Here is a 14,767-nt window from a genome sequence, read left to right on the forward strand (position 1 = left end):
CTCTTTCCCATTCATCTGAATCTTTCAGTTTTCTCTCAACATGGTAACTTAAATTGGGACTTCCACCATCATAATCTGGCCTTCTCCATTTCAGGTATACAAATGTCTTTCCTTTCTCTGCAATGTGAAGATTTTCTGGCTCTCCAGGCTTGTCAATAGGATTGATAGCAAGGATAGGAGTCTTGGTCTCAATGCAAGGGCCTGGGCCTATTTTGTTCTCTGCACAAACTCTGAAGAAATATTCACGGTTCTCTACAAGATTTGCCTTTACTAATCGTTTAGTAATATCAGAGGAGACAATTGACCATCCCCTCTGATTTGGCTGACGGTATTCTACTATGTAATTTGTAATTTCAGAGCCACCATTATCCACTGGACTCTCCCAAGAGATCATACAAGAGTCTTTTGTGACATAGCTTATTTTCAGGTTCTGACATGGTCCAGGTCTGTCAAGTACATTAACAATAGCAAAAGCTTGAGCCTGTCCACAGCTGTTTTTAGCTGCTATTATATATTTGCCATGATCAGATCTTTTGGCTTCCTTCACTTGCAGTTCGACATTAGGTAGATCATGAAGTATTTCAACATGCTTTTCTTGGACTAGTACTTTGCCATCTTTAGACCATGTTATTTCAGGATCTGGTCTGCCTTTTACCTTACCAGTAATACGTATTGTTTGACCTACTCGGACAGTAATTAAGTCTCGACAGGTCACATCTAGGCTTATTTCTGGTGGAGAAAGAATATCTTTTGCAAGTACAGTTTCTGGTAGTTCTCTTGGTTCTCCTTCTCCCACGATGTTAACAGCTTTTATTCGGAATTTATATTCATTTCCTTCTATTAATCCAGGTACTCTGAAAGCACACTGTCTAATGAGTTCATCCTTATTAATCCTATTCCACTGTGTAGTTCCACTTTTCTGACATTCCACAATGTATCCCAGAATTGGGCTGCCACCATCCTTGAGGGGCTTTGTCCACACAAGATCAGCTGATTCTTTAGTTTTGTCTTTTAATTTTGGATTTATAGGTGGTCCAGGAGGAGTGATAGGACGTGATGCTTTTATTGGATCAGAGCTTGGAGATGGTTTGCTTAAGCCCACCATGTTTTCTGCAAAAACTCTGAATTCATATGTGTTGCCTTCAAAGAGACCAGTGACTCTGTATTTCATATCAAGTATAGGTGTCTTATTGACACGCACCCATTTACCAGACGCTTCCCGACGTTCAAGTATATAACCAGTTATTGGAGTTCCACCATCAGATTTTGGCAGGGTCCAAGACACTGTTGCAGCATTTTCTGTAATATCATAAACAGTTGGTTTACCAGGTGGGGATGGTGGATCAAACATGTATTTAGCAACTGTTGGTTCTGAATCCAGAGGTGCACCAATGCCTATCTTATTTTCTGCACGGACACGGAAAATATATTCACAGCCTTTCTGCAGCCGTGGAACCTTAATTTTTGTGTGACTTGTTCCAGAGCTAACCACTCCCCAAGTTTCTTTCTTCGATTGACGCTTCTCAACAATATAATTTATTATAGGACTCCCACCATCATCTTTAGGAGGGCGCCAAGAAATAACCATATATTCTGGTGTTACTTCAAGAATATTAATAGGACCAGTTGGTGGGCCTGGAACATCCAAAACTGTAAGGTGCAGAGCCACAGTTTTGCTGCCAGCTGCATTAGATACTGTGAGTAGATATTCTCCTGTATCTTTTCTTACACAGTCTTTGATAGTAAGCACAGTTGAGTAATTGTCGGTCTCAATCTTGTATTTGCCATCTGGTTTAATTTCAGTATCATCAGTAACCCATTTTGCTGTGGGAACTGGCACACCTCTCATAATCGCTGGAAGGCGCACTGTAGTGCCAGCTTTAACAACAAGACCTTCAATTAACTTCACATCTAGATCCACAGATGGAGGTACTGAAATTAGAGAAAAATGGAAATTAATTTTTCAGGGCAAATGCTTATAGAAAAAGAGAAAAAAAATCAGTGAAAAAACATGAAAAATCAAAAATTACCTAGTTTTTCTTGACACTCAATTGGTATAGTTGTATCTGGAAGGCTAAGACCAACAATGTTTTGAGCTCTCACACGGAATTTGTATGTTTTTCCTTTCTGTAGGCCTGTAACAACACAGTCCAGCATAGGGACTGTCTGGAACTTTGTCCATTCATCTGCACCATCTTCTTGATATTCCACCAAATACCCAGTTATCTCAGCACCACCATCACGATCTGGTCGATTCCAAACAAGGGAAACTTCAGTCTTGTCAACGTCAACATGATGCAGATTCTTTGGTGGCCCTGGAGGATCTTTTAAAACACAAAACCAAAATGGTTACTAGGATGAAAAATCTACGGTACCAGTGTATCATGTTCATACCAATAGGACAACCTCAAAATTACCAAATCCCATATAAAAAAAATCAAACCGTATAACTGAAAAACACTTACGCAGTGGATCTATAGCTTTGATAGGCTTAAGTGTTTCCACATATGGACCTCTACCATACTGATTCTCAGCTGCAACTCGGAAGAGATACTGAGTGCCTTCCATCAGATATTTAGCCATATGACTGCGTTTCTTGGAGGATGATGAGATGGCTACCCACTGTGCAGAAGCTACATCTTTCCTCTCCACCACATAGTTGGTAATCACAGAGCCACCATCATCTTCTGGTTCCATCCAAGTGAGATAGCATGAGTCGCTTCTAACATCACTGACATTCAGATTTCTGGGTGGACCAGGCTTATCTAACATTGATAAAAATATAATCTGTTATTTATTTGGTAACCGAAGCATTTCTTAAAAAACTTTGTAAATTTCAAGATAAACTGTATTATATTTTACGTAGTTTTTAGTCCTTTTTCTACTTTTTATATTTGCATAAAAATATAACTTGGTTTATAACTTGGTTTACAGATATTTTCCAGAAATTCCTTTATTTCCTAATCTTCATTTATAGAGTAAAAAGATGTTGTATAAAGGGAACACAAAATGATTACCTAAGACCACAACTTTTACTGAAACAGTCTTTGAGCCAGCTGGATTTTCAACTGTCAGGGAGTACATTCCACCATCTTCATGGACAGTATTACGGATTTCAAGCTTACTGCCAACTCCTGTAACTTCAATATCAGCCTTGGGTGAGACCTCATGATCTTCCTTCTTCCAAGTAACTTTGGGGAATGGAACACCTTTAATAACAGCACTAAGTCTCAGGGTATCTCCAGCTTTTACATGCTGTTCGCGGGCCATATTAGCATCAAGTATTAACTCAGGAGGTTCTGGAATCAAAAATACAAGTTTTTACAAAATGAGGGAAAAAAAGGTCTGTTCTTAGGTTAACTTATCTGATTTTATTAAACTCACCAAGCCTGTCCTTTACTTCTACTGGATCAGGAACATGCGCTGGATCAGATTCACCTGCTGCATTGACTGCCTTGACCCTGAATTTATAGGTTAATCCCTCAGTAAGACCAGTGACTTTGTAGTTTGTTTCAGGACAAGAATCTGCTGTAAGATTAGCCTGTTTCCATTCCTCATCTCCAACTTTCTGAAACTCTATAAGGTAGCCAATTATCTTGCCATTTCCATCATGGCGTGGTGGTTGCCAAGATAAATCAACTGAATTTTTAGTTTTATCTACTGCTTCTGGATTAACAGGTGGACTTGGTTTTGCTGTTATAAAAATAAAACAATAAAGAAATGGGAGAGAAAAAAAAGAAGCTATTAGAATAATTTTTGAACTGAAACTGAGTGCATTAAAAATTCAATGAGAAATGAAATGTGATACTTTACCGATTGGATCTCTAGCGAAAATTGGCTTTGATGGTGGACTAGGATCACCAACACCAATTTCATTTTCTGCTGAAACACGGAATTCATACTGACAACCTTCAAGGAGATCAGGTACTTTGAACTTTGTACCAGGGAAAATTGGGTCTTTGGTAGCTTTGACCCATCTTGTAGCCATGGTTTCCTTCTTTTCTACAATGTAGTTTGTTATTGGCTTGCCTCCATCATATGGTTTGTTCCAAACCACTACTGCAGAGTCTTTGGTTACATCCTTAATGATTGGTTGCTCAGGTGCATCAGGAACACCTGGGGTGAGAAGAAAAAAAGAGTGTATGAGCACTACAAACAGAATAAATATTGGAGTTTCTAAATAAAATTGAAAACTAAAAGCTTACGGAAACGGTCCTTGGCTTTCATCTCATCAGAGATGAGAGGATCACTTATGCCATAAAGATTTTCAGCATAAATTCGAATTTGATATTCTCTTCCTTCAAGCAGCTTGGGAATTTTGCATGTTGTCTTCACCGTGGCAGACGTAACTGGCATCCACAAGTCTTTGTGTGTATCCTTCTTCTCAATTATGTAATTTGTAATTTCACTGCCTCCATCATCTAATGGAGGTTTCCAGGAAACAACCATATGATCTTTAAAGACTTCATCAAATATAACTGGGCCTACTGGAGGTGATGGGCGATCTGTTTAGGAAAAAATAAAGCATACCCATGCTTTTTTATGAACGTCACAAAACAACATAGATTAAACACTGTCAGTACAGCAAATACAGTATAAAATTAGAAACTTGACAGCACAGTTATAATAAGGAATCAAGACTTCAGGGTTATTCCTCTGTAATACATGTTTGATATACTGGAATTAATTCCTTAATGCTTAGAAAGTACCTGGTGATTAACATTTTCTAGTGTTGAGATTCTCTAAATGCATGTAGAGAGATTAAATTATTCATGCTGAATAAACAAATTCAGAGTTAAATAAGTGCTTAAAATAAATAAATAGATTTTTAGTATAGCTGAGAAAGCAGTAAATTGAATTATTGTAATAAAGAGCATATTTCAATACTTAAATTTTATAAAAATCAATGAATTCTAATCACCAATAAAAATCACATACAATATTGTTGTTCAGTAAAACCTACCAACAACATGAACTTGACAAAATCCTTTTCTTGATCCTGTGCTGTTCTCTACAGTAACACAATATCTGCCTGTGTCTTCACGGACAGATTTTACTATTCCCAAACAAAGAGTTGTAGGAGTTGTCTTAATTTTTATTCTGTCATCTTCTTTCACAACAATATCATCCTTTAGCCAAGTAACCTTTGGTGCAGGTTTGCCTGAGTAGCGTCCAGTCAAGCTGAAAGCTTCACCAACTCGGACAATAAGCTTGTCTCTAAAGTCAAGGTCAAGTGTGGGAGGAGCTGAAACACAAAATACACAAAGCCCACAAATGTCAGCAATATTAATATGAAAAAGTAAGGAATCAGTAAATGTAATTACTATTTTCAAAAGAAATATGAAAAAGAAACATACCTATTTCATCCTTGCACGTGATTGGTTTAGTGCAAAATGATGGCTTGCCTTGCCCCACAATATTGCAAGCACTCACACGAAACTCATAGGTGTCACCTTCTTTCAAGCCTTCTACAGTGAATTTCCTATCAAGCATTTTCTCCTTTGTAACTTTGTGGAATTTGTCTTTTCCAATGAGGCGGCTCTCTAGAACATACATGGTGATATCTGAGCCTCCATTATATTTTGGAGGGTTCCAAGTTAGTGTAACAGAGTTCTTGGTAACTGCTTTTACTTCCAGGTCTTCTGGACGGTCAGGAACAGCTGTGAATAAAGTAAAAATAAGGTAGATTCATTTTTCTTCATATTCAGAATCTTCCTGTGTACTAATCTCATCTGACAGTTATCCAAACCAAAAATATTCTTACTTATTGGATCTCTAATAAGAATCTCTTTTGTTGTTTCTGTGAAAGGGCCCATGCCAATTATATTCTCAGCTGCAATTCTGAAAAAGTAGGCTTTCCCTTGAATAAGTCCCTGAACAGTAGCATTCTGTCTTGTAACTGTGTAGGTCACTGGAGTCCAAGCTCTGTGGTCAGATTCACGTTTTTCAATTATATAGTTGGTAATAGGAGAACCACCATCATCTTCTGGAGTAAACCATGACAATTTACAAGAGTCATTAGTTAGATTCTCTGTAAGGAGTGGCATTCCAACTGGGCCTGGCACATCTGGAAGCAAAGAAAAAAATGGAGTATTGAAACATACATGCTGAATCTTATTAAACTGTACTTGTTTACAAGCACTGAAGCTGCTATTTACCTAGCACATCAACAATAATTGTCTTCTTCCTCTCACCACCATCATTTTTAGCAAGAAGAGTGTATAAACCCTGGTGACTCCTTTTGCAATTCCTGATGACTAAAGAAGAACTAATAGCTGTTTCTTCAATTTTGGCTTCTTCTGGCAAAGCTTGCTCATCCCTGCTCCAACTCACTGTTGGAGGTGGTTTTCCTGAGACATATGCTATGATCCGAATTACTCCTCCAGCATGAACAACAATTCTGTCCCTGACACTTGCATCCAAATTAATATCAGGAGCCACTGAGGGGAGAGAAAAAAAAAAGTCAATTATTTCCTTTTCTTACTTTGAGTTAGACATACTAAGAATGTAAATCAAAATGATAAATACCAATTCTGTCCTTCATTTCAATAATGTCTGTAACTTCTCCAGGCTCTCCGATGCCAGCAGCATTTACTGCTCTAACTCTAAATTTATAAAAACAACCTTCTTTTAATCCTGTCACAACGAACTTGGTTCCTCTAATTTCTCTATCTTTTACCTGGAAAAAAAACATTGTAATCAGCAAACATCAAGATACCATCAATTTCTTTTCAGAGTCTGAAACAAATCTGACATTAGATATTATTTCAGATTTACAAGCACACGAAAGAATGAAGTGTACATGGATGTACATGGATCTAGCCCACACAGAATTCGTCAGAATTTTTAAAAGAAATATATCTCATGGACCTACAAGCTATTCCAAAGATTCGTCTTTTTTCTAACATATTCTAACATAGAAGGTTGTTAGAATTATCTATTTAGCAATCACAATTGTCTGGTCTCAGAAGAATTACGTATATTTTTGGACACATAAACTCATATAAGTGAGAGCAAGAAAAAATAGAGAATTAATCTATTTTCTTTTCAAAATCCAATATAAAGTCTCTTTACCTGGAAACAGTATAGGAAATGTGGGTTTTACTTAAAATGAACCCATGTATTTATGGAGATACAAAAAATAGCCAAGGTGTGCACCAGTTAGATTTTCAGTAATGCACTATTGAAAAAAACTGGGAAAATGTAGAAACATAGTAGTTGTAAACACTTTGACATCGTCTGATACCAGTGAGGTTTACTTTTCTGACAGTTCTAACTTGGTCTTCTGTGTTTTTTATCACATATTACCTACATATTTTCCGACATCTTGAAATAAAAATTGTAAAATTCTATATCTAGTATTTTCAAAGTTAACTTCATGCTGAGGAAGGACAAGCTTGGTCTGGTATTTTAAACATACGAAGATAATTATGGTACAAACTTTTAGAAAATAACTTGAAAAGCAAAAATTTTTAAAGAAATTTTTTCTGGAGCAATTCATATTGATAGATACAGAGAGAATAAGTGCTGATTCTGTTATGGTTTTCCACCTACCCGTTCCCATTCTTCCTTTCCTTCCTCTTTAAACTCAACAATGTAGCCAGTGACTCTGGAACCACCATCCTTTACTGGTGGAGTCCACTCCAAGTCTACAGAAGACTTTGTCCAATCAGTAACTTTTGGTATAGGAGGGCCAGGTGGGGCTGAAAAATAACATCATACAGCATAAAAATGTATTATACAATCTTATTTGAGTACTTTCAAATTAAAAAAAAAATTAAAATATTTACCAATAGGATCTCTAGCAAGTGCTGGATCAGATGGCATGCTTGGTGGGCCAACACCAGCTGCATTGATAGCTGACACACGGAACTGATACTCAGAGCCTTCAATAAGGCCTGTAACTTTGTATGAAACCCCCAGTGTCATAGGCTTGATAGGATCTCGGTTAACCCTGGTCCATCTCTTTCCAGTGGTCTCTTTGCGCTCCAGCCAGTAACCAGTAATAGGAGAGCCACCATCATGTTCTGGTTCTTCCCAGTTAACTGTCATTGAGTCACGTGTTATACTGCTAACTGTTGGCTTGTCAGGAGGTCCAGGCACAGCTGAGGGAAAAAAATTCACACATAGCTTGTAAAAAATATGCTAAAAATACACAGAAATAGCTAGAGTGCAGCAGAGCTATGCACTCACATGGTCACCGTTGCACTAGGCAGTTAGCCATCTGCACAAGGTTTCTTTCCTCTTTCAATTTCTCACCCCTATTCAGGTACATATAATTCTGTGAAAAATGAAATACCTTTCCTCCAAATAAAAATTGTCAAAAATTTGTTTTCTAGCCTTTCTAGATCACTACCTCATTTTAGTGCTCAGCTTAACACTTGCTGTTTTAAGAACCATCTTCTCTTGCCAATCTAACTTTCCTCCTAGGTCTGAGCTTTTCTGTACAATTTATCTTTCAAAACTGAAGGTAGGAAATTGATTCTTTCTCATCCAAGACATTAATAATATCTCAAATACAATAAAATAACTTGAATCTTATCAAATAAACATTTACTTGTGTATTTAAGTATATAAATACTTGTGTATTTAAAAGTATTGAAATTGTGCTTTAATATAACACAAAGAGGGAGAAAAATATTTTAAGTGCCACACATGCTTTTAAGAACCAGGTACTACTGCTAAAACTCTTCAAGCTATTCTAGAAAACTTAATAAAGAGAGAAAACTGTAGTGGTATTTAACAGATGCTATATGCATACCAGCATATGGAAACAACTGACATCACTTGAAAGCTTATTTCTACTTACTGAAAAGGTTTCGTGCTGTTTCTGGCTCACTGTCCAAAGGTTCTCCAATACCGTATTTGTTTTGTGCCATAATGCGGAACACATATTCATGGCCTTCCATCAGCTTGGGAACAGTGAATATGCATTCCTTGGGCTCATTAGTAACAGCCACCCATGTCTTCCTATTTGCTTCTTTTTTCTCTATAACATAGTTTGTAATCTTAGAACCACCATCATCTAATGGAGGAAGCCATGATATTGTCATTTTATCAGCCAAAATGGATTCAAATTTAATAGGTCCTACTGGAGGTCCAGGACGACCTACAAGATACATTTTAAGAAAGAAGAATTAATCAAGTATCAAATGCATGATATCAATTAATGTAATTGTAAGAGTTCTTGATATGTACCCAGAACATTCAGCCGCATCTCCTTTGAAGCAGTTCCCAGGTCATTTACAGCTGTTATAGTATATAGGCCTGTATCATTTCTGCGAGACTGTTGGATCAATAAAGTGCAAGTATTTTCATCAACAATCTTGTTGACATGTTGATCATACGCCACTGGTGATTTGTCATCTGGTTTCTTTGGAGGAGCTTTTAGCCATGTTAATGTGGGGAAGGGTACACCCTTTATCTTGGCCACAATTTTAACATCTGTTCCTTCTTCAACTTCCATAAATTCTTTCAGCTCAATAGATGGTGGACCTACAACAAAATGTTGAAAAAATAGCATACAAAAATACTTCATAATTTTAAAATGGAATTTGTATTTACTGGTATTGCTACTTACATGTCTGGTCTTTGACAACAAGTGGGCCAACAGTGGCTGAAGGTCTGCTAGGACCTGCTATATTTACAGCTTTGACTCTGAATTCGTATTCTCCACCTTCTACAAGATCCTCAACAGTAAACTTTGTTTCTTCCACATCACGTCTGTTGCATTGCTTCCAAGACTCTTTCACTTCTCCAGTACGATCCCAGCGGAGACATTCAACATTATAATGTGTAACAGGAGCTCCGCCATCATTCTTTGGTGGTTTCCATGTCAGGCTCACTGTGTTCTTGGTTACAAGGCCAATCCTCAGTTTAATAGGTGGATCAGGAGGATCTTCACAAGCAAAAGAGAAGAGTGAATAAATCCACCATACAGTACCATGTGATTTAAAGGATTTGTTTGACTTTAATTTTACTTACGGATTGGATCCCTGGCTGTGGTCCGCTGGATGGTTTCTGCAGGAGGCCCAACTCCAAAACGGTTTTCTGCACGTACCCGGAAGAAATACTCTTGGCCAGTTATGAGATCAGGTACCACAAAGGAAGTACTGCCACAGTTTGGATTCACTTTAGTCCAAGCCTTCCCATCAATATTTCTCTTCTCTATAACATAGCCTCTGATTCTCTCTCCACCATCATCATCTGGCATCTTCCATGAGAGTTTACAGCTACCTCTAGTGATATCACTTACTTTAAGGTCTTTTGGTGGACCAGGGACATCTGTTAAGATAAAAGCAAACAGACAAAATTTTACATAAGTATGTAGAAAAATAAGACTAAACGCTAACATCTGGATACTTCAATATATGCAAGCCATACCAAGCACATTGACTCTGACATGCACTGTCTTTTGTCCTGCTTTATTCTTTGCTGTAATACTGTATCGTCCAGAGTGACTTCTGTTGCAGTCAGGGATGATAATCTGTGAACGTGTATCAGTTGCTTCCACCTGCATATTATAAGAGCAAAAAGAAGTTATAGAGCAAAGTTGAATATTTATGTTTCAAAAATGCAATAATACTGAGGTTAAAAATATGGCTTGCTTTACCTGAGCTTCTTCAGGTACATTATGACCTCCCTCCTATAAACAAATAGAAATAATATAAATGTAAAAGGGAATAGGCTTAAATGTCTAGAAAGAAGTGTAGGAAAAAAACCTATTACTTTTACTAACCTTTGCTGCTGTTTTTGCTTTTCCTTCATACTCCCAAAACGTTTTTGGAACTGGACGACCTTTGATAACAGCTGGGATTTTAATTGTTGTGCCAGCACGACAAGAGAGCAAATCCTGTGCTCCAAGATCAAGGAAGATTTCTGGTTCCTCTGCAAAAACATTTAAATATATAATTTTTAAGAGCTACTGAAAGCAAAATTCCATCATCACTGAGCTGAAATCCCTCAGAAACATATGTAATGCATGTTCATGTGAAAAAGGCTGGACATACAAAAAGGAAACTGGGAAGTATACAAATAGAAAAACTCATTGCTGTAATTTTTTCATAAAATAAACAGTATTTCATTAGTATGTCTGTAGGTGCTCATCAGTTTCCTGATGGAGCATTCCCTGGCAATGGACATAATAATGAAACTTTCAAAGATGCGTGTCAGTCTTTTGCTACATTCTTGTATAATTGTTTATTTTGTTTTGACTTTGGCTTGCTTGGCATCCTTTTTGAACACTCATAGCAGTAAGTGGCATTTACATAAAAATACCTAAATCAGTTCTCGGAACTCTTACCTAGAATATCTTGGACAGGTATCTCTGATGTTGCAGGACTTGGTTCTGATTCTCCAGCAGCATTTACAGCTTTCACCCTAAATCTGTATTTTCTGAGCTCTTTCAAGTTGGGAATAACACATTCACAAGTAGGAAAGAGTTTGTCTCCTTCATTCACCTTCTTCCAATCAGTACTACCCTCATCTTGCATTTCAACAATATATCCTTTTATAGGACTTCCACCATCCTTTTGAGGAGGCTTCCATGCAAGTGCTACAGATGATTTGGTTTTGTCTTTGACCTCTGGGCATGATGGTGGACCAGGCACAACTGGTAAAACAAGAGCAAGTAAAAATTACCCTGGTGTTAGTGTTTTCCTGTATTTTTCTAGATAGGTTTCTAGAAGAATGCAAGTATTTTCATTTCTTTACCTGTATATAGAGTATAAATCCTAGAATATGCATACCAATTACACATATTCCCTATGTTAGCAAGAGATACTTAAGGTACAAGGCAGAAATTTATTTGGCAATGCCTACACTGGTGTTATTACAGTATTAGGTACATAGAAGAGGCAAAAAATTAAAATTAAAGCTAATTATTTTTAAAATTTTAAAATCAGAAACTTTGTGTCAATATACTCTCTTAAGTTTAATGCAAGCAAAACCTTTGATTAATGTTAGTACATTAATACTTCATTATTAATAATTTTCATTAATAAATTAAAAAAAGTAATAGCAACACATTTTTTGTTCTTCTGTGATACAGTCCTCTAACACAGTCATACAAATAATATACTTACATATAGGATCTGCTGCCAAAGCTGGATCTGATGGTTCACTGGGAGGGCCAATTCCAGCAAGATTTTCAGCCATAACTCTAAACTGGTATTCAACACCTTCAGCCAAACGAAGCACATTGTGCTCCAGACCTTTTACTGATGGTTTTGTTACTGGAGCCCTGTTGACACGTGCCCAGTAGACACCTCCCACCTCTCTCTTCTCCAGCCAATAGCCAGTTATTGGGCTGCCACCATTGTCCAAAGGAGGCTCCCAAGTCACCAGCATAGATGATCTGGTGCGATCCAAAATTTTTGGCTTTCCAGGAGGTCCAGGAAGACCATAGGGATCCTTAATGACAACTTTTTCTGAGAGGCATTCATCACTTATTCCATATTTGTTTACAGCCCGGACCCTAAATTGGTATTTTTCATTTGTTGCAAGATTCCATACCTGAAAAAGAGGATTTAAATCAACACTTGGCTGCTTTCAGAATCAACTTATTTGGATTTAAGCAGAAGTATTCACTTTAAATTCTATCTTGCAATCTGACTGATGTACCTATGTTTATGTACTACACAGTTCTATGTGATGTCCTAAGGATACTCTTATTTCATGTGCATAGGACTGAACATAAATAAATATGTCATTATGTTTGTTCTTGCAGTTGGTAAAAAAAAAAAAAAAAATTCTGGAAAATGGAAAGGAAGGTGTCTTCTCTCTAGTCCAGCTGAGGTGAAGTAGCAAAAGTGAACAATTTCTTTTGTTTGTCACGTAAGGGATAACAGAGATACATGGATGGGAAACATTTATCCAGTAATTCTGGAGTCTAAATGGAGCATGAGCACAGGTACCTATGCAAGTAGTAGTTTCCATTAAATATGTAGTCATTTTATTTTTATGCATACTAAAGTATGTAATAAAAATATTTTATAAATTACCCCAAATCTTCTCTCAACAGCGCCTTTGGAGACTTCTTCCCACTCAGACTTCTTCTTACTGGCATCACGTTTTTCAATAATGTAATGGGTAATTTCACTACCACCATTATCAAGAGGTGCATCCCATGTTAAATAGCATGATTCTGCTTTAATATCAGAAACAGCAAGATTTCTCGGTGGTGAAGGACGATCTGTATGAAAGCAATAGAGCATGGAACTACGTTAAAAAGAAGGCAAAGGCATTCTGTTAGCTGTCATTTTATTAAAATGTTGCATCCTTACCATACACTTCGACATGCACATTGCGGAATGCAGTGCCAAGACGATTGGTAGCTCTCACAGTGTAAGTGCCTTTATCATCCCTCACTGCTGCAGGAAGGATGAGTTCAGTTTTTGCCTCAGTTCTAGACACTTCTTCCTTGGTTATCTTAAGTGCATCAGATGTTTGGTCAATTAAAACTTCATTCTTGTCCCATTCAATCTTTGGCATTGGCAGGCCTGTTATATCAGCAGGGATGTTTACTGGTTCTCCTGCCTTGACTTTGATAGTATCTCCTCTCACAGCCAAACGCAACGTAACAGTTGGAGGCACTGAAAGGAGGAAAGTGACAGAGTGAAGATGGAGATGAAATAGAGAAAGTGTCTTGAAGTGTTCTGAAGATATTTATATGGATATCTTTAAAGTTGATATACCTTCATCATCTTGTATAACTACATTGAGGGGCAGTGATGGCTCGCTTTCTCCAATCTCATTGACAGCTTTCACACGAAACTCATACATATGAAGTTCATCGAGTTTTTCAACAAGAAGAGATGTTTTTGGACAGAGCCTTGCATTAACTCTTTCATAATCTTTTGAATCATGTCTCCTCTTCTCAACAATATATCCTAAGATGGGACTACCACCATCACTGCGTGGAGGCTTCCAGTCAAGTGTAATGGATGACTTCGTCCTCTCCGTGTACATGAACCTCTCAGGTGCTGTTGGAGGACCTATTAATACAGATAAATTACAATAAGAAAAAATTAAAATACCAGACAATTTTAAATCATAAGAATGCAGTGGCTCTGGCCTTTTAAAACCATAGTTCTTACATGCAAAGAATCTGAGTATGATTATGGTTCTATAAAGTTTCTCATGTATGTGGAGAAAAAAGTAATAAGCAGTGTCTCAGTAGGCACCAGTATTTTGCTATGTAAAGAACTACACTGGCTTCAGAGAACTGATTCAGAAACTTGACTGACGTAATGAAGCTAAGGTAGATGCCTATCCATGTATTTGAAAAATAAACACACTTTCTGTATAGAGGGAAAGAAAAAAATCTGACATTAATTTTTTTTCTTTTTAAAAACCCGGCAAAATAAGTCATCTTACCTAATGGATCAACTGCAAGAATGGGTCCTATTTCCACAGCTGGACCAGTACCAAATTTGTTCTTGGCACTAACACGGAATTTATATTCTTGGCCTTCAATCAGACCTGTAATATCACATTTAGATCTATCTGTATCTACAGCTAGTCTCCATGTATGCATTTTGGCATCCTTCCTTTCAACAATGAAGCCTATGATTTCACTGCCACCATCATCTTCAGGATCAGACCAGTTAAGCAAACACATCTTTCTGTTTGTGACCACTGGCTTTAGGTCAAGGACTGGTCCTGGAACATCTGAAAAACAAAATCAAACAAGTAAGGTAAAGCCTATACTGACCAAAAGAAAACCTTATTTAATTTGAGAAAATATTTTTCTTACCAAATACTTCTA

At 37.2% G+C, this 14,767-nt stretch overlaps 1 protein-coding gene across 1 annotated transcript in view; it reads right to left on the minus strand.

The window, feature by feature from the left end:
• TTN (titin) overlaps nt 1-14,767 on the minus strand; it is a 238,349-nt gene that overhangs the window by 58,072 nt on the left and 165,510 nt on the right. The window contains 28 exon segments of the mRNA XM_031058521.1: nt 1-1,932; nt 2,031-2,324; nt 2,466-2,765; nt 3,018-3,299; nt 3,385-3,693; nt 3,814-4,116; nt 4,206-4,505; nt 4,964-5,245; nt 5,358-5,660; nt 5,765-6,067; nt 6,159-6,440; nt 6,529-6,679; nt 7,555-7,703; nt 7,791-8,105; nt 8,810-9,109; nt 9,199-9,495; nt 9,581-9,898; nt 9,985-10,284; nt 10,384-10,513; nt 10,613-10,645; nt 10,739-10,887; nt 11,303-11,611; nt 12,084-12,513; nt 13,002-13,192; nt 13,284-13,592; nt 13,695-13,994; nt 14,377-14,670; nt 14,756-14,767. The exon segment at nt 1-1,932 is cut by the window's left edge and continues 14 nt beyond it; the exon segment at nt 14,756-14,767 is cut by the window's right edge and continues 45 nt beyond it. Coding sequence (XP_030914381.1) covers nt 1-1,932; nt 2,031-2,324; nt 2,466-2,765; nt 3,018-3,299; nt 3,385-3,693; nt 3,814-4,116; nt 4,206-4,505; nt 4,964-5,245; nt 5,358-5,660; nt 5,765-6,067; nt 6,159-6,440; nt 6,529-6,679; nt 7,555-7,703; nt 7,791-8,105; nt 8,810-9,109; nt 9,199-9,495; nt 9,581-9,898; nt 9,985-10,284; nt 10,384-10,513; nt 10,613-10,645; nt 10,739-10,887; nt 11,303-11,611; nt 12,084-12,513; nt 13,002-13,192; nt 13,284-13,592; nt 13,695-13,994; nt 14,377-14,670; nt 14,756-14,767 — 8,877 coding nt within the window.

The sequence above is a fragment of the Geospiza fortis genome, unplaced genomic scaffold (assembly GCF_000277835.1).
Source record: "Geospiza fortis unplaced genomic scaffold, GeoFor_1.0 scaffold112, whole genome shotgun sequence".
In the NCBI taxonomy this organism is placed as follows: Eukaryota; Metazoa; Chordata; class Aves; order Passeriformes; family Thraupidae; genus Geospiza; species Geospiza fortis.